At 46.9% G+C, this 19,640-nt stretch overlaps 1 protein-coding gene across 2 annotated transcripts in view; it reads right to left on the reverse strand.

The window, feature by feature from the left end:
* Positions 1 to 1,221: 1,221 nt before the first annotated feature.
* Positions 1,222 to 19,640, reverse strand: part of trmt1l (tRNA methyltransferase 1-like) — a 39,851-nt gene continuing 21,432 nt past the window's right edge. For both annotated transcript variants that reach the window (XM_080472687.1, XM_080472688.1), the window contains exons 7-14: positions 10,602 to 10,684; positions 10,221 to 10,515; positions 9,772 to 9,984; positions 9,475 to 9,644; positions 9,262 to 9,328; positions 9,019 to 9,185; positions 1,623 to 1,716; positions 1,222 to 1,554 (exon numbers count right to left, since the gene is read on the reverse strand). In XM_080472687.1, the coding sequence (XP_080328813.1) occupies positions 1,380 to 1,554; positions 1,623 to 1,716; positions 9,019 to 9,185; positions 9,262 to 9,328; positions 9,475 to 9,644; positions 9,772 to 9,984; positions 10,221 to 10,515; positions 10,602 to 10,684 (1,264 nt within the window). In that variant the 3' untranslated portion in view covers positions 1,222 to 1,379. The remainder of the gene's footprint in view (positions 1,555 to 1,622; positions 1,717 to 9,018; positions 9,186 to 9,261; positions 9,329 to 9,474; positions 9,645 to 9,771; positions 9,985 to 10,220; positions 10,516 to 10,601; positions 10,685 to 19,640) is intronic.

Raw genomic sequence — 19,640 nt, forward strand, 5'->3', positions numbered from 1 at the left:
TGGGGGACTTCAACGCCCACGTGGGCAACGACAGTGAGACCTGGAAAGGGGTGATTGGGAAGAACGGCCTCCCTCATCTGAACCAGAGCGGTGTTCTGTTATTGGACTCCTGTGCTAGTCACAGTTTGGCCATAACGAACACCATGTTCGAGCACAGGGGTGTCCACAAGTGCACGTGGCACCAGGACACCCTATGCTGGAAGTCAACTGATCACCACCTGGTGGTGAGTTGGATGCGCTGGACGGGGAGGAAGCCGGACAGACTCGACAGGCCCAAACGTGTCATGAGGGTCTGTTGGGAATGCCTGGCCGAGCCCTCTGTCCGCGCAGTCTTCAACTCCCGCCTCCTGGAGAACTTCTCACGGATCCCGGGGGAGGTTGGAGACATTGAGTCTGAGTGGACTATGTTCTCCACCTCCATTGTCGAAGCTGCTGCTCGGAGCTGTGGTTGCAGGGTCTCTGGTGCCTGTTGTGGCGGCAACCCCCCAAACCCGGTGGTGGAAACCGGAAGTAAGGGATGCTGTCAAGCTGAGGAAGGAGTCCTATGGGGCGCTGTTAGTCCATAGGACTCCCGAGGCAGCTGACAGGTACCGGCAGGCCAGGCGGGCCGCAGCCCGGGCCGTGGTGGAGGCAAAACTCGGGTCTGGGAGGAGTTCGGGGTTCTTCGTGTGCCCCGGATCACAACCTCCGATGCAGCCAGGCATTGAGTTGCCACCGGGCTGAAGGGGAGATGTGGGGTCCCACTTTATTGTGTCCTGGAGAGCTGAGTGCAACGATGTGATCTGGAGTGACTGATTGTGGGCCACTTCCAGAGACCAGTTCAGGAGCTCAGACCTCCGAGAGCTGCCGGAGGTCCTCCTTGAGGCTGGTAATTGTGTCGTTCACTTGTGTGTGTTTGGTGTCGTCCATCTTGACTGTCTATAACGAGCCTATAGAATTCGCTCAAGACCACGAAATGAAGATTCATCCTTTCAAAGAAATGCAGTTGTAGTATAACTGACAACTGTAATTCATTACCCACTACCTAGGATTTAACACATTTAAAGAACAGACTAACAACACTAAAAAACTAGAAAATGAAGTATAAAAAATGACTCAAAATAATTAAACCACAAAGAAATTATGAATAAACCGTTTGGATTTGTTTGTTTCTAAAATATAAAAGAGTTGGTTTGTCATGAGGTGAGGTGCATGATGGGAACCAAACAACAAACAAGAAGTCAACAAAAAAGACACTTTTATTGAGTTTGGCGCCAGGACTTCCTGTCTGGCTGAGCGTTAGCAAGGTTGGTGCGCCAGCCACTCTCCTGGCAGCTGGGATTAGCAGTACGAGCATGCTAATCGCTCTCCTGGCTGCTAGCATCAGCACAATTAGCATTCTAGCCACTCTCCTGGCTGCTAGCGTTAGCTGTGTTAGCAGTGGGTGTGCTGTGGCGTGCTAGCACGGCCTTGAACTGCGTTAGCGTGGCGTCGGTTCGAACCCCGGTGGGGTCAAAGTGCGTGCGGCTGACCCGGAAGCCGGCGTCCGTCAGGTACTGCAGGAACCGGTTCAGTCTGGAACGGACAGAAATATTAGCAGTGCTAACATGCTAACCACTAACATACTAGCAGGGTTAACCCACCTGGGCATGTTCATCCCCCTGATGCTGTGGCGGTGAATGCTGTAGTAGAACGGTGGGTGCTCGGCCCACTTCTCACTGCGACGACGCTTCGGGGCTGCAGGAAAACAGGAAGTTTCACAGGACGTCTCACAGGAAGTCACACAGGAAGTCTCACAGGAAGTCTCACAGGAAGTCTCACAGGAAGTCTCACAGGAAGTGTCACAGGAAGTCTCACAGGAAGTGTCACACAGGAAGTCACAGGAAGTCACACAGGAAGTCTCACAGGACGTCTCACAGGAAGTCTCACAGGAGATCTCACAGGAAGTCTCACAGGAAGTGTCACAGGAAGTCACACAGGAAGTCTCACAGGAAGTCTCACAGGAACTCACACAGGAAGTCTCACAGGAAGTCTCACAGGAAGTCTCACAGGAAGTCTCACAGGAAGTGTCACAGGAAGTCTCACAGGAAGTGTCACACAGGAAGTCACAGGAAGTCACACAGGAAGTCTCACAGGAAGTCTCACAGGAGATCTCACAGGAAGTCTCACAGGAAGTGTCACAGGAAGTCACACAGGAAGTCTCACAGGAAGTCTCACAGGACGTCTCACAGGAACTCACACAGGAAGTCTCACAGGAGATCTCACAGGAAGTCTCACAGGAGGTCTCACAGGAAGTGTCACAGGAAGTCACACAGGAAGTCACACAGGAAGTCTCACAGGAAGTCACAGGAAGTCACACAGGAAGTCTCACAGGAAGTCACAGGAAGTGTCACAGGGGAAAAACTACATGAAGATGGCGGACCAGACCAGCTGGTTTTAAGCTCAGCCTCTTCTTCCCTGAAATTTGAACAGTAACTCATACTCTGACAGAATTGTAAGTTTTAAGGACAGAACATTGAAAACGGGTCCAATTCGACAAATATGTCAGGTGGAAAACGAAGCGCTAAGCGAGCTGCTACCACTGACCACGACCACACACCGATGGAAACCTCTGCTACTTCGGATATACTCGAATACCCATTCCACTCCAACAAAGACGTGTGTGCCACCGCCTGCCAAGAGGAAATCAACCCAGGAACTGTCTTGTGACAACCTAGTGGAAGCAATGCTAAGCTAACCAAAAACAGTTGATGGTTTTGGGGTACAGCTAAGAGAGACCGCCACAATGGGAGCCAGCATCACTCGGCTTGTTGAAATCAACATCGCCGACATCAAGGAATGCCAGACCAAAACACAGGAAACAAAGAGTTAGAGGAAAGGATCACTGAGAAGGAAAGGTACAACATATACATGGAATAAAAGACGACGAGCAGACCTGTGAAGAGGTTCTCCAGGTCTGGTCTAGGATTGCACCCCAGTGGACCTCTGCCATGGGAACCATTGTTGACAGCGCGCATCGAAAAACAACAAGTTTTCCTCTCAAATAAATAAATAACAGTAATAATAATATAACAATAAACCAAGAAAACATAATCAGATGAATATTCGAAAAGGAGTGAGAAGAAGTAAAACTTATTAACTCCCACCCCTTGTCCTACAGTATATAGTATAATTAACTTCCTTCCATCTCACACACACACACACACACACACACACACACACACACACACACACACACACACACACACACACACACACACACACACACACACACACACACACACACACACACACACACACACACACACACACACACACACACACACACACCCTGTGCAGTACATAGAATATATATACATACACGTCCATTCATACATACTGTATCTACAGACAGACATAAACACCTATACCCACACACAAGCACACATAGTACACACATAGTACACACATCATACATAACGCGTATGCTGAGTAAGATATACTTAACAGTCTATAATATATGCACACCTAATTAAACACTCATGCTCAATGCATTATTACATATAAACATACACACATAACCTAATACTTTCATCCATTTACACATGTACAGTCCCACATCTACATGTACCATACAAGCACAATACACACAAACAATACACACAGACAATACACACAGACAATATACACAAACAATACACACAGACAATATACACAAACAATACACACAAACAATACACACAGACACTACACGCAGACAATATACACAAACAATACACACAGACACTACACGCAGACAATATACACAAACAATACACACAAACACTACAAGCGAGACGAGCAAAACCAAATAACCAAAATAAACAACGAGACTTTTGTCCCTAAAATACCCAGCGACTGGCCACACCTTCTTCATCCTCATACCTCCTGAAAATCATATTGTTATACTGCATTTTAAACTGTCTCCTATTTGGACATTACTTCAGTCCCACAGTAAACCCGTTCAGTACTCTCACCCCGCATACTGAGAGACAAAACCCTTTTCTGGTCCTACCAAATCTTTAAAGTTACTTTTCCTCCTCAGACTCTTCATTGTTGAACAACTGTTGAGTATTCTCTGGTAGTACATTATGTTTTACTCTGAACATTGTTTGTCCTGTTTGGTACTGCACAATGTCAGTACGCTTGAGTAATACTGTGTTTGGTACTGCACAATGTCAGTCAGCTTGAGTAATACTGTGTTTGGTACTGCACAATGTCAGTCAGCTTGAGTAATACTGTGTTTGTGCTGTTTGGTACTGCACAATGTCAGTCAGCTTGAGTAATACTGTGTTTGTACTCTCCATAACTCCCAGTATCAGGGATCGGTTCTGCTAGTTCTGGTCCAACGTTTACAAAGAATTCATTAAATATGTTAACTACTTCATTCATGTCATAATTTTCCACATTCTTATCAATAAAATACTTCGGTACACTATTGTGTGTATTGCTGTTTCGTATAATATTAATTAGTATCTTCCACGTTCCTTTAATGTTGTTTTTATTATCCTCTAATATTCTTTTATAATAAACTTTCTTACTCACTCTTATAATATTAGTGAACTTATTTATATATTTTTTATGTTTTTGTTCTACCTCTATAGATCTATCTAATGAACTCTCTGTAACGAGTATTCTTCTTTTTACTTGCATTTTGTAATCCTGTTGTTATCCATGGATTACTATGATATGCTAGTTTTCTGTTGTATTTGTTAATTGGACAGTGTTTATCATATAATAAGGTAAATATATTTAAGAATTCATTCTATATATGGTCAACATTGTTCTCATTATATATTGCATCCCAACAGATTCCTGTCTTTACTCGTCTCTATTCTGATTTTTGTCTATTTATTTCCCAGGTTTGTATTATTAACTGTAAATACTGGGAGATGGTCACTACTACTATTATCAGTGTCATTAGTGAATATGTTATCAATGAGAGGAGTAGAACTAGATGTAATCCTACATCTGGTGATTCTAGGAACATAGCTCGTACTGTACATAGTACTAATAAACTCATTTGTAGGTTTATAGTTGTTGGTATTTAAAAGGTCAATGTTCCAATCTGCACATATAAAAACTGTTTTACTATCGATATTTGAAAACATACTTTCCATCCATTCACTGAAGCTCCAATACTAGGATCTGGTGTTCTATATATACAGCTCACAATAATATTTGTTGTATTTTTCTTGCAGATTTCAATTGAAAAGCATTCAGGAACATTATCCACCACAGTGGTCGTTCCCTCTAGAACCTTAAAATCTAAAGTTTTATCTCTATATAACGCCACGCCATTCATCCATGTTTCTGATATTGCAATGATATTGACAGGTTGTGAAAAAGTACTCAGATAATCCTTCATTTTTTAGAAATTTGCATATAAGCTTCTACTGTTAAAATGAATAGTTGATCATTTACCCAAAGATTAGACCTCCTGGTTGTATTGATCTTCTGTATAGTAGCAGCAGGTATTGTTGATGGTGGAGAAAGAGTTCTTGTCCGGGTCTGGATCCTGTTCCACGTCCAGAATGTTGGAATCGGTGTACTCAAAAGTTTTCAGCTCCAGTTCTTGGTGGTCACGTGTCCTCTGTGCGATGTGGTTCATGTCCCCAGATGTACAGTGAGTTCTGTCAGTGCGTGAAGCCATGTTTGTGTTTTACCTCTGTGTCCAATCCAGTCCTAATCCAGTCCAGTCCTAGTCCAGTCCTAATCCAGTCTTAATCCAGTCCTAGTCCAGTCCTAATCCAGTCTTAATCCAGTCCTAGTCCAGTCTTAATTTAGTCTTAATCCAGTCCTAATCCAGTCTCAATCCAGTCCTAGTCCAGTCCTTATCCAGTCCATGATGATGCAGTACAATCCAGTTCTAGTCCAGTCTTAATCCAGTCCATGCCACGATGATGCAGTATAATCCAGTCCTAATCCATGTCCAATCCAGTCCATGCCATGATGATGCAGTATAATCCAGTCCTAGTCCAGTCCTAACCCAGTCCTAATCCATGTCCAATCCAGTCCTAATCCAGTCCATGCCATGATGATGCAGTATAATCCAGTCCTAGTCCAGTCCTAATCCATGTCCAATCCAGTCCATGCCATGATGATGCAGTATAATCCAGTCCTAGTCCAGTCCTAATCCAGTCCATGCCATGATGATGCAGTATAATCCAGTCCTAGTCCATTCCTAACCCAGTCCTAATCCAGTCCTAATCCAGTCCATGCCATGATGATGCAGTATAATCCAGTGACATTCATTGGTATTTCTCTAGTTCAGTGATGCTCCGTATGCAGATGACTCCTGCTTCCTCGGTGGTCCCGTTCAGTTTTATAAATACTTTGTAATTTGAAGTCCATGTGTTTAGTATTTTCCTCTGTTTTCTGAGTCGTGGTGCTCCAGGCTAAATCAGAAGGATGTCTGGAGAGGTGCTCATTCATGGAAACATTGGTTCCCTTCAGCTTCCTGCCTTGTTTCAGCAGGGCCATTTAGTACTTTCTGTTTGTGAACCGGAGTATTACTGCTGGTTTCTCACTGGTGTTTCTCCTGGTCAGAGGGTGGCAGGTCTCCATGTCATCACAGTCCAACTCCGTCCCCCTTGGACCGTAGAAACCCAGCCACCTGCTTCTCCGTGGAGTAACATCCAGTACCAGCAGTAAGTTCCTCCGTGATGAAGGTGAGAGTCTGTTTTATCTCCTTAACTTCCTCCATCCCCGGTGCTTTCCTCGGGGGCATACTGCTGTCTTCACCGCTGACACCCGGATCCAGGCTAACGGGCCTCACCGGGTTGTCAGAACTCGTCTTGGTGGTGATTTCAAAAAGTTCCCACGCTGTCAAACACCGAGCTGTCAGGCCGCTATGCTGTCACGCTGTACGAAGTGAGGGAAGCAGATCTCAGATCCGTACCGACGATCAAAGTGACCGAGCATCAAGATCCCGGGTTCAGATCAAAGAGACAGTTTAAGGTACCATTTCCCACAGCAGGGCACAAGAATATGTCTAACTAGTTTAACAAGACTCAGTTTTACCGACACCACGGGGGTCGGCGCTCACCAGGTTATCATCCAGTTCATCATGCCATAGCACCGACCAAAAACTCCAAATTCTGCAAAGAAGCGGGGAACCGATTCAAACAAGATTTCTGCCAAGCTGACAGAGATGGCCGCGCAGAAGCCGGGCCAAAGACGGATCCACCTGAACCAATGGAAAACACATTGGACACATCGACGGTAAGAGGGTGGACATCTAAGAGACGGATCACAGCTATGGTTAGATTAGACTGTGATCCCTGTCAACATTAAGTTCCTCATGGACACGCTGCCAAGCTTACTTTAATGTTTACCTTTATGTCTCCGGTTGAAGTTTACATGACTAACACTCAAGTTCTTACCTCCTTTTATAGGGAGCCATGAAAGATAGTTTGTTTTTAACTATCAGTATTTTCATATTTGCAACGAACAATCTTACAGATTTACGGGACATGTCATGGCACCCGTCCACTCCGGCTGAGTTATTACCTACCGTCAAGAAATTAATCAGGGGGCTTATTACTGCGTATATAGTAAACAACTAAAACTCTAAAACGATAAAGGGTTTTTGTTTGTTTTGTTTATCCTAATTGCTCAATCTTTTATTTTAAATGTCTTTTTTCAAAACAACCGTCTGGTCTGCATCGCTCACTGCTGAAGGTTTGAGAGATTCTATAAAAAGAAAAGCTAAACTTCTGTTATATGATTCAGGAAACTCACAACAACGACACAGATGAAACAATGTGGGCAAACCAGTGGGGAGAAAACATATATCTACATTCACCCTCCGATCACCACCAACCACTCACTCTCACTACATTCACCCACTGACCACCACCAACCACTCACTCTCACTACATTCACCCTCTGACCACCACCAGCTACTCACTCTCTCACTGCATTCACACAAGCAGATTGGGGTTCAGTGTCTTGCCCAAGGACATGTGGACACGCAGATATGGGAATTGAACCTGTAACCTTCCGATTTGGAGATGACTCCTCGACCAATCGAGTCATGCCACCCCAAAAAGTAATCTATTACACTGGCAAGTTCAACTTATTTCTGTAGACTAGAGGAAAGAAGACCAGAAAAAAAAAATGTGATTAAATCAATAGTAACTGATGTCCTGATCCTGAGAGGAAGTCACACAGGAGGTCACAGGAAGTCACACAGGAGGTCACAGGAAGTCACACAGGAGGTCACAGGAAGTCACACAGGAGGTCACACGGGAAGTCACACGGGAGGTCACACGGGAAGTCACAGGAGGTCACACAGGAGGTCACACAGGAAGTCACACAGGAGGTCACAGGAAGTCACACAGGAGGTCACAAATGAAGTCACACATGAAGTCACACAGGAAGTCACAGGAAGTCACACAGGAGGTCACACAGGAAGTCACGTCACACAGGAGGTCACAGGAAGTCACACAGGAGATCACACAGGAAGTCACACATGAAGTCACACAGGAGGTCACAGGAAGTCACACAGGAGATCACACATGAAGTCACACAGGAAGTCACACATGAAGTCACACAGGAGGTCACACAGGGGGTCACACAGGAGGTCACACGGGAAGTCACACAGGGGGTCACACAGGAGGTCACACGGGAAGTCACACAGGAGGTCACATGAAGTCACACAGGAGGTCACATGAAGTCACACAGGAGGTCACATGAAGTCACACAGGAAGTCACACAGGAGGTCACAGGAAGTCACACAAGAGGCCACAGGAAGTCACACAAGAGGCCACAGGAAGTCACACAGGAGGTCACACAGGAAGTCACACAGGAGGTCACAGGAAGTCACACAAGAGGCCACAGGAAGTCACACAGGAAGTCACACAGGAGGTCACAGGAAGTCACACAAGAGGCCACAGGAAGTCACACAAGAGGCCACAGGAAGTCACAGTAAACTGAAACGTAAAAGCAACAAACTAAAAATGACAAAACATAAAATGGAAAAAGAAAACATTAAAAAAGGTTGAAACTTATTTTAACCTGTGGGCTCCGACTCGTCGTTGGTCTCCATCGTCTTGACCATGGCGCCGCACTCGGCCTCGGCTAGCAGTGTCTTGAGTAGCGGCACGACATCGTCCAGGCCGCGCTGCTGTCCCGCCGCTGCTAGCATCTTCTTCAGGAAGTCTCCGGAGAACAGAGAGCCCGCCCTGCCAAGTTAGCTCTGCGTTAGCTTGATAGCTTACCATGGGTAGATAGCATTACGAGCATCACTAGCTTAATTACCATAACGGGCCGAGCTTCACTGACGTTTTACCAGGAAGAGTTTCGTCACAGCTGCACGGCAATGAGTCTGAGGAGAGAAGCTAATGCTCACTGTTTCAACAAGTTAGAGAAGCTAATGCTAAGTGTTTCAACATGAAAGTCTCTGGGGATATCAGGCTAATGACAAACATTGACCGCTAAACAGCTACTAACACCAATGATGTCATCACTCACCGCCCAGACTGCGCTCCTCGCACCACTGGCAGTGCGTTAGCGTGTGTAACTTCCGGACCGACTCGTCGGCCTGCGACGGGCCGCGAAGAACCCGAAGCACCACGAGTACGAAGTGTTCCAGAGCCGCTGCTAGCAAGACCTGCACACCTTTGTTACAGCGTGCTGCCGCCCTGTGGAGAAACATGCTAACTGCTGATGCTAACCTTTGTTACAGTCTTGTGGAGACAAGCTCACTGCTAATGCTAACAGAAACTTTGTTACAGCCCTGTGGAACTCTGTAGCCCCACCCCCTCTCACCTGGCTGCCGCCCCCACCACCACGCGAACGCCCAGCTCACGGTAGTACTCAGTGCGGACAACACGGGCGGCATAGTGGCGCAGCGTGACGTCCGGCGTCTTGGCGTAGAGCGCCGCCGTGTCAGTGCAGGTGAGGGACACCACGCCGAGGTTACGTACGTTACGAAACGCGGAGTCCAGGAAGTTGACCGGAGAACCGAACGGGTCCAGGTGGCTGTGTGGGGGAGAGGGGGCGGGGGCCAGAAGGGGACGAGACAAGAGCAGGTAATAGCATGCTAAAAGGTTAGCTACAGCATCACAAACATAGCATGCTAACAGGTTAGCTATAGCATGTTATTGTAGTAACTAGAAACTTTTAACTGATGCTAAAGCTAATGCTACAGTTAAAATTGTCCTTCAACTGATGCTAATGCTAAAGCCAGTAGCAAGAAGGAGGCTAGCTTATCGTACATGTAGTCGAATGCTCTCAGGTGCATGATGACGTTCGCGTCCATCTTGGCAACTTCCACTGTGACCGTGGGGGCATTAGCACTGGTAGTGACAATGCTAGTGGGGCTGCCAGCTGGACTGGCGGTGCTAGTGCCACTTGGCGGCGGTCCCTCTGCCTCGGTGGGCGGAGCTTTGACGGTCACCTGGTTCAGCCGGCAGTTCTCCCGGATGTTCCGCACGCAAACGTCACTAATGTCGCTAACGGTGACACGGACGGCGCCGTGCAGGTGCTTCGCCCACTGGAGGCCCATGATGCCTAGTGACAGAGCTAACGTCAGTGCTAACGCCCAGCAACGTGTGAAGTTAAAGATAGCCTGTTGCCGTGGCAACGTGTCAGCTGACCTGTTGCTCCGAAGGCATCCAGACAGTCCAGGGGAGGATTCCTCTCTGACGACAAAACACACAAACAACACAACACCAGCTGTCTGCGCACACACACACACACACACACACACACACACACACACACACACACACACACACACACACACACACACACACACACACACACACACACACACACACACACACACACACACACACACACACACACACACACACACACACACACACACACACACACACACACACACACACACACACATTTTAAAAAGTGTTAACATGTTTTTTTACACTTTTTTTTTTTTTTCTTTTTCTTTCTGCCCTTGTCCTGTTCGGCAGCTTGGGCCAACAATATGATGTGATTGAGAGCCTTCGGAGTCAGAACAGATTTTGGTCTTGCAACAGGGAGAGACCTGGAGTCTCCTCCTGTTGCCTCCTCCGTCAGAAGATGGCATGGCTGCCGTACACGACCGGGGGGGAACGCACAAAGAGAGAGAGAAGAGAAAAGAGAGAAAAAGGTTGAGGGAGGAGGGGGTAGGGGGGTAACATACAATATCCTTGTTGTGCTACATATATTATTTGCAGTTATCACACTGATCCAAATATTTTCCAACTGTTTTTGGATTAAACCAGCCTGAGCAGCTCTATCTAGACAGTAAAATGATTTCTTAGATTAACCAGCCTGAGCAGCTCTATCTAGACAGTAAGATGATTTCTTAGATTAACCAGCCTGAGCAGCTCTATCTAGACAGTAAAATGATTTCTTAGATTAACCAGCCTGAGCAGCTCTATCCAGACAGTAAAATGATTTCTTAGATTAACCAGCCTGAGCAGCTCTATCTAGACAGGAACGTGAAGCAGGAACATGAATTAACAAAGAGGTGACAACAAAAGAGGAACATGATTTTTAAAGTTTGAGCAAATGATGATAGAGAACAAGCAACTTCAGAAGCACCTTTCATGAGGAGTGTGTGTGTGTGTGTGTGTGTGTGTGTGTGTGTGTGTGGGACCGGAACTGTTGTGGGGGGACCCGTGGCGACACCCCGGGGTCCGAGGCCATCGGGTCCGGACACCGCCACCCCGGCAGACGGAAGCCCCCCAGGCCCGGGGAGACCCCAGCGAACCACCCCAGAGAGCCACGTCCCCGCCCAAAAAGCACCCGACGGGGAATGCAGAGAGGAATCCCCCCCAGGCAAGAGGGGCCCACAAGAGAAGGATAAAGGGCACAGGGCCCCAGGCCCCGACCCAAGCCGCCAAGCCGAGAAAAGGCCGGAGCAGGGCCCCCGGGCCGAGCGGGTCGAGAGCCCCCCCAACCCGCACCCCCGGGAACAGGCCCACCCACCGCCCCCCCCCCCAACCCGGCAAGGCAGAGACGGCCCCAGCCGCCGCGCCCCGGACCAGCCCCGCCCCCAGACCCAGGAAAGCGAAGGCCGGCGCAGGCCCCGGTCGGAGGACAGTCAACTCTACACCCCCAGGAGCCTCATATCCCACCCGCCCCATGATCCTCCCCCCCCGGTTTTAATTGAAATACCCAACCTCTGACCCACCCCCCACAGACACCCAACCCTGACGCAGACGCACACACACACACACACACACACACACACACACACACACACACTCGGGACGGTGGGGGAGGGATGACTCTCGCCCCCCCAGGCCGCCGGCCGGGCCCCCACCCGGCCACCGCGGTGTCCCAACCTCCACTAATCCAACAGCAAATGGAGAAGGAGCACCGCGCCCCAGCCCCCCCACGAGCGCCATGCCCGAGGGAGCGCGCCCCCCGCATCCCAGCCGCACTCACCCCGGGCCGGGGCGGGACCCCAGCGGGAGGTGCTGGGGGGAGCCACGTCTCCCGCCCTTCCCCTGCCCTATATGTGTGTTGGATGTATGTAAGGGTGTGTCTTTGTGTTTTGAAGAGGTGGATGCAATGTGTGTGTCTATGGTGCGGTTTAAAATTGGGGGGTAGCGGGGCCCGGGCGTTCTACCGCTGACAAGCGGCAGAACCCCGAAAGCGGCTTACCCCCTCAAGACCCTGCGTGACTAAGTGTGGTTAAAATTGTGGGTGGTGCAAAGTCGGGGGAGGACCCAGACCGCAGTTAAGTAGCCCGGACCCCCCACCTAGGCACCGCCCCACTGTTCCCTATTGTGGAGTAATATAAGGTGAGGTAAGGCAGGGAGGGTTCTGAGGGAGGGGGTCCCCCCGTCGCTAGGACCTTGGCCCAGCTGGACCCCCCGCGCTGCCCCACCCCACCCCCGAGCGGCCGGCCTAGGACCCGGGGAGCCACACCCCCCCCAACAAGGCGCCGTAAGGGGACCCGGGCAGGGAGCCCCCACCCCACCCAACGGCCAGACAGCAGAGTCCGAGACCCACAGGGCCCAGTGCGAGCCCAGCCGGAGGCCAGTGGTCAGGGCACCCCCCCCTCATTCGCCCACACAGCCCCACCCCCCAACACACACACACACACACACACACACACACACACACACACACACACACACACACACACACACACACACACACACACACACACACACACACACACACACCCATCAGGCCCTGGAGGTCACTCTCAGTCAACCGTTCATCCAGAACCCGGAGCCCCCCCGTCCCCCGCTCCCCCCAATCCAGGAATGAGGCAGACCCGGAGCGCGGCAGCAGGGGCCAACCCGCCCCACCGGGGGAGGGGGCCAGAGGGAGGATCCACCCCCAGCGCCGCAGCGGGCACCCCCGCCGGAAAGGGGGAGGCCCCGCACCCCCAGGGCCCGGACGACCCGCCCCCAACCCCCCCCAGCCGACAGCCAAGCCGGGGCCCGACGCCCAGCCCCCCCACCCCACCCCAGCGGGCCCAACCCCGGCCCAGAGCAGAGCCCCCCCCACACCCCCGCCCAGGACTCCCCAGGCCAGGCCGCAGCCCCCCAGCATAGACGCTAGGACCCCCCCGAGCCCACAGAGCCACCAACCACCAAAGCCACGACGCCCCAACCACCGACGGTCCCCAGAGCCCCGGGGTGGAGCCACCACCCCCCCACAGGGCTACATGGTGTATTTAATTATTGGAGACCATGTGGACTCAAATTGTGTCAAATGATTTTTCCTACAAGCAGACACTCTCTCCACTGTGATGTGGTCTAGAAGTAAGTTTTTAAATAACTTTATATTCAGATTACTTTTGGATTTCCAGTTCATGAGGATCGCCTTTTTTGCGACGCTTAGGGAAACCAGGAGTATGCAGGACTCATTTTTTTCTCTTTTAATTTCTGTGAGATCTCCTAACAAGCAAAGTGAAGGTGAGACTGGAATAGGGGGGCCCAGGCATAACGATAAGTCTTCACAAATCTTTTGCCAGAACGTTTGGACTGGCGTACACAGCCAAAGTGCGTGTAAATAGGTATCGGGGAGCTCACCTGTGCAGTTTGAACATATGTTAGTGGGAGTGAGCCCCATCTTGAACATCCTTTGTCCTGTGTAATGAACTCTATGAAGGACCTTGTATTGTATGAGCTGTATATTGGGGTTTTTGCTCATTTTGAATGTATTTGTACAGATTTCTGACCAAAACGTTGGGTCTCTGTTGATGTTGAGATCTTCTTCCCATTTGAAGGTGGGAAGGGATATTGAGATATTTGACCCTGACAGGATTGAGATAATTTTAGAAAGAGGTTTAGGAGCTGAGATCTTCAGGAGGTTTGTCACGGTCTGAGGTCAGTTCAGGTTAATCTGTTCTAGTTTGAACTTAGTTTGTATTATTGACTTAAGCTGAAGATATTCCAGATAGTTGCTTTGACTGATACCATATGTTTCTATTAGCTCATTAAATGGAATAAAAGAGTTATTGGAGATAAGTTGTTCTAAGTGTCTTATTCCTTTATTTTGCCATCTTGGGAAGTTTATTGGTTTCTTTCTTTGCAGGATGTCGGGATTGTTCCAGATGGGTGTGAGTTTGCAGGGAATGAGTGAAGATCCATTTATTTTAAGAAATTCCCACCAAGCTGTCAGCGATGTGTTTATATTGATGCTTTTGAAGCAGCTGTGCTTTTTAATGAAGGACTGAAGAAGGGAAGATCTCTGACTTGGAGATCTTCACAGAATGTTTTTTCAACGTCTAGCCAGCCTTCATCTAAGGGTTTCTGATTGATCCATTTTACAACATAAAGTAGTTTATTGGCCAGATAGTAATTATAAAAATTTGGGAGTTCTAAGCCACCTTGGTCCTTGGTGTTCTGTAGTGTTTTTAAACTTATACGTGATGGTTTATTTTTCCATAAGAATTTTGAGACGTGAGAATCAAGAGTGTTAAACCAGGTTTTTGGTGGTTTTGCTGAGATCATTGAGAAGATGGAGTTCATTTTAGGCAAGACCATCATTTTGATTGTTGCTACTCTCCCCATAAGTGAAATTGGGAGTGTCCTCCATCGAATGAGGTCCTCCTCTATTGCTTTAATAAGGGGGGTGTAGTTTAAGTGTACCAAGTCTGAGAGTTTGGCTGAGATGTTAATGCCGAGATATTTGATGTTCCCTGGTTTTAGTGGGGTGTTCGGTGTGTGCTGAAATGTAGAGTTGATAGGCAAGACGACTGATTTGTTCCAATTTATAGAATATTCTGAGATTGAGGAGAATCTATCTATTAACCCTTTTGTTTCTGGAAGAGAGGTCTGTGTGTTCTGGAGGAAAATTAGCACATCATCTGCATAGAGACATATTTTATGTGTTACATTTGCTGTTCGTATTCCTTTTATGTTATTGTTCTGTCTGATGGCTGCTGCTAGTGGTTCCATAGAAATAGCAAAGAGAGGTGGTGAGAGTGGACACCCCTGTCTGGTGCCTCTCTCAAGATTGAACCTTGAGGACATTTGGTCATTGGTTTTAACACAGGTTCTGGGTGAGGTGGACAGGATCTTTATCCAGGAGAGGTACTTTTCTCTAAATCCAAATTTCCGTAGTGTAGCAAGTAGAAATTTCCAATTTACCCAATCAAAGGCTTTTTCTGCATCTAAGGAGGTGATAATGGCCTTTTGTTTATTGTGGTGGCAGTGGTCTATAAGATTAATTAATCTACGTGTATTGTTAGATTAATTAATCTTATAGACCACTCCACTAACAATACACTTAGATTAATTAATCTTATAGACCACTCCACTAAGTGTATTGTTAGTGGAGTGGTCTATAAGATTAATTCATCTACGTGTATTGTTAGTGGAGTGGTCTATAAGATTAATTAATCTACGTGTATTGTTAGTGCAGTGGTCTATAAGATTAATTAATCTACGTGTATTGTTAGTGGAGTGGTCTATAAGATTAATTAATCTACGTGTATTGTTAGTGGAGTGGTCTATTAGGTTAATTAATCTACGTGTATTGTTAGTGGAGTGGTCTATAAGATTAATTAATCTACGTGTATTGTTAGTGGAGTGGTCTATAAGATTAATTAATCTACGTGTATTGTTAGTGGAGTGGTCTATAAGATTAATTAATCTACGTGTATTGTTAGTGGAGTGGTCTATAAGATTAATTAATCTACGTGTATTGTTAGTGGAGTGTCGTCCTTTAATAAACCCAGTTTGATCAGGGTGTATGATGTGGGGTGAGATTTTTTCCAGTCTGCTTGCTAATGTTTTACTAATTATTTTAAGATCTACATTGATTAGTGATATCGGCCGATAGCTAGATGGTAGTGTGGGATCTTTATCCGGTTTTAGAAGAAGACTGATATTTGCACAGTTCATATGTTGGGGGAGAGTTGAAGATTCTTTAATTTCCTCAATTATTCTGAAAAAAATAGGTGAGAGTAAAGACCATAATTCTTTGTAAAATTCAGTGGGGTATCCATCAGGTCCTGGAGCTTTACCATCAGGCATGTGCTGGAGAGCTTCCTGCAGTTCTTCAATTGAGTTGGAAGCTTCTAGACCTTGGATCTGTTCTTCTTTTAATTTCAGGAGGTCAACTGTGCTCAGAAAGTCTATTTCAGATTGTGAAGGGTCAATTTGTGAAGAGTAAAGTTTTTTGTAGAATTCTCTGAAGGTATTGTTTATTTCTTGTGGGTTAAAAGTGATTTTACCATTTTGAGTTTGGACTGAGGGGACTGTACATTTTTCTTTATTTCCTTTTAACTGATTGGCTAAAAGTTTGCTGGATTTATTACCATGTTCAAAGTTCTCCCAGCGTAGTCTCTGCAGTTGAAATTGTGTTTTATGTTCAATTATTTTGTTTAACTCTATTTTCAATTTTCTTAGTTCCATTAATAGGCTGTCGTCTTTGCAGGCAGCATGAGCTGTCTCCATGGTTTTGATTTTATCTTCCAGTTCTTTCTCCTTTATTTTTTCCCTTTTGGTCTTGTATGAGGAATAAGAAATGATTTTACCTCTCATGACAACTTTAGCCGTCTCCCAGAGGACGCAGGGAGAGACACCAGGCAGGTCATTTGTTTCTAAAAAATTTGACCATTGTTTTTTAAAGAATGTGCGGAAGTCTGGATCCTTAAGCAGTGACGTGTTAAATCTCCACTGTCTGATAGGAGGAATACACTTTTTTTACAGCTGAAGTGTTATTTTACGTGTTTAGTTTTTGAACTCTTGTTTTTATAAATATTTTTGTATTGACCACAACGTGCTTTTAATTTTTTTTACGTGTCTTTTATGTGTATTTTATGGGTGTTTTGTGGTATTTAGATATTTTTTAAGATGGTGTTGGAGCCATTTTCGGTCCCACTTTAGTTTAAGGTTTATTTAGTCTTATTTTTGGCCACTGGGGGGAGTAATTTACTCAGGTTGCACATGTCACATGGGTTTAGGTAATCAAAGGTGCTGGTAACACATGCGCAGGGGCGACTGGTCATTAGGGGCAGGTGGGGCTGAGCCACACCTGGTGTAATTAGAAAGGACTACATGCAAAGTATGCTATTAATTCTTTAAGATTATCTACAGTATTTTCTTGTCTATGAATAAAACTTCCTCTTATATAGCACATAATTACTGTGTGAGGGCTGAACGCCCTGGTTACTGGTCTCCTCTTGCTGTTTCCTCCCGATCTACACTGATGGTGCATTAGTGTCGCTCGCCCCTCTCTCACCATGCAGTGTGTATTGCATTAGTGTAGCTCGCCCCTCTCTCACCATGCAGTGTGTATTGCATTAGTGTAGCTCGCCCCTCTCTCACCATGCAGTGTGTATTGCATTAGTGTAGCTCGCCCCTCTCTCACCATGCAGTGTGTATTACATTAGTGTAGCTCGCCCCTCTCTCACCATGCAGTGTGTATTGCATTAGTGTGGCTCGCCCCTCTCTCACCATGCAGTGTGTATTGCATTAGTGTAGCTTGCCCCTCTCTCACCATGCAGTGTGTATTGCATTAGTGTGGCTCGCCCCTCTCTCACCATGCAGTGTGTATTGCATTAGTGTGGCTCGCCCCTCTCTCACCATGCAGTGTGTATTACATTAGTGTAGCTCGCCCCTCTCTCACCACGCAGTGTGTATTACATTAGTGTGGCTCGCCCCTCTCTCACCATGCAGTGTGTATTGCATTAGTGTGGCTCACCCCTCTCTCACCATGCAGTGTGTATTGCATTAGTGTAGCTCGCCCCTCTCTCACCATGCAGTGTGTATTGCATGCAGTTAACTGTAAGTGTTCATGCTCAGGCTGTGGCTCTGTTCATTCAGATCAGGTGATTTTGAAGCCTCTTGGGTCTTGAAGCCTGAAGCCCCGCCCACTAACAACGTCATTTAGAAGCTCAGAGCTGATTGGCTGCTGCTGATTGAGGCGGAGCTTCACAGAACCGGAGCGAGTCGAACAAATACCAGCTTGTTAGCAGCTAAAGCTAACAAACAGTTAAGAATCAAAATTAATTAGTTTGATTATTTATGAGTACGAGTTTGAAACATTTACTTTAGCAGAGAAAATGAAAGTAAGTAGTTGTAAACTGTGTGACATGGTGAGGAACAGTTTTTAAGAATCTCAGTAATTTGCAGCTTTATCGGTGGTCGAGTGGCTGAGCTGCCATCTTAGAAACATCATAACCTGGTTTGAAGCCTGTCATTGACATTCGATTGGCTATCTCCAAGGGTCAACATTTTTACGGGATCAACGCCTATATGGTTGTTATAATGTTGTGGCTAAAAGGTTGTGCACACACTTTACTTTGGATTTCAATAGTGTTGCGAGACCTGAAATAAAATCTTGCCCCACCAAGTATTTACATCTAGAAACGCCACTGCACAGGTGAGACGCAGGTGTGGAAGGTGGGAAGAAACACGGAGGCACCAGGGCCCAGTTGTTCAAAACTGGGTTACTTTAACCACTGGTTAAGCCCTAACCGCTGCTTAAATCCCTAACCCGCCGTTGGCCAACCGACTGTTAAATATGTGTTGTTTAAAACATGGTTCGTCATCCTGTTAGTTAACGTCACCGTCAAAGGTTAACAACAGTGGTTAGCGTCCCTGACGCTGCTGCGCCCAAGGCTCCGCCCACTTTCAAGTCTCTGTACTTCCGTGTCTTGTCTTAAACATTGTGGTGGAGGCCGCGCAGTGTTTTTATCTGCTCTATTAAACTACCATAAAACATGACAAACTACGCTGCTGCCAGGATGTTAAAGTGGAAGATGAAACCTGAGCTGGGTTATCAGAGGCTTCATGGTGCCTCATCGTTTTTAATTTGACCAGAGAGAACCATCCAGAGAGAACCATCTAGAGAGAACCATCCAGAGAGAACCATCCAGAGAGAACCATCTAGAGAGAACCATCTAGAGTACCATCCAGAGAGAACCATCCAGAGAGAACCATCTAGAGAGAACCATCTAGAGAGAACCATCCAGAGAGTACCATCCAGAGAGAACCATCTAGAGAGAACCATCCAGAGAGAACCATCTAGAGAGAACCATCCAGAGAGAACCATCCAGAGAGAACCATCTAGAGAGAACCATCCAGAGAGAACCATCCAGAGAAAACCATCTAGAGAGAACCATCTAGAGAGAACCATCCAGAGAGTGGACAGAGTGGCCAGAGAGAAAAATAATAAGAACGTGGGAACGAGATAATAAGTCGTTACCT

Source organism: Lipophrys pholis (assembly GCF_963383615.2).
Source record: "Lipophrys pholis genome assembly, chromosome: 10".
Classification (NCBI taxonomy): Eukaryota; Metazoa; Chordata; class Actinopteri; order Blenniiformes; family Blenniidae; genus Lipophrys; species Lipophrys pholis.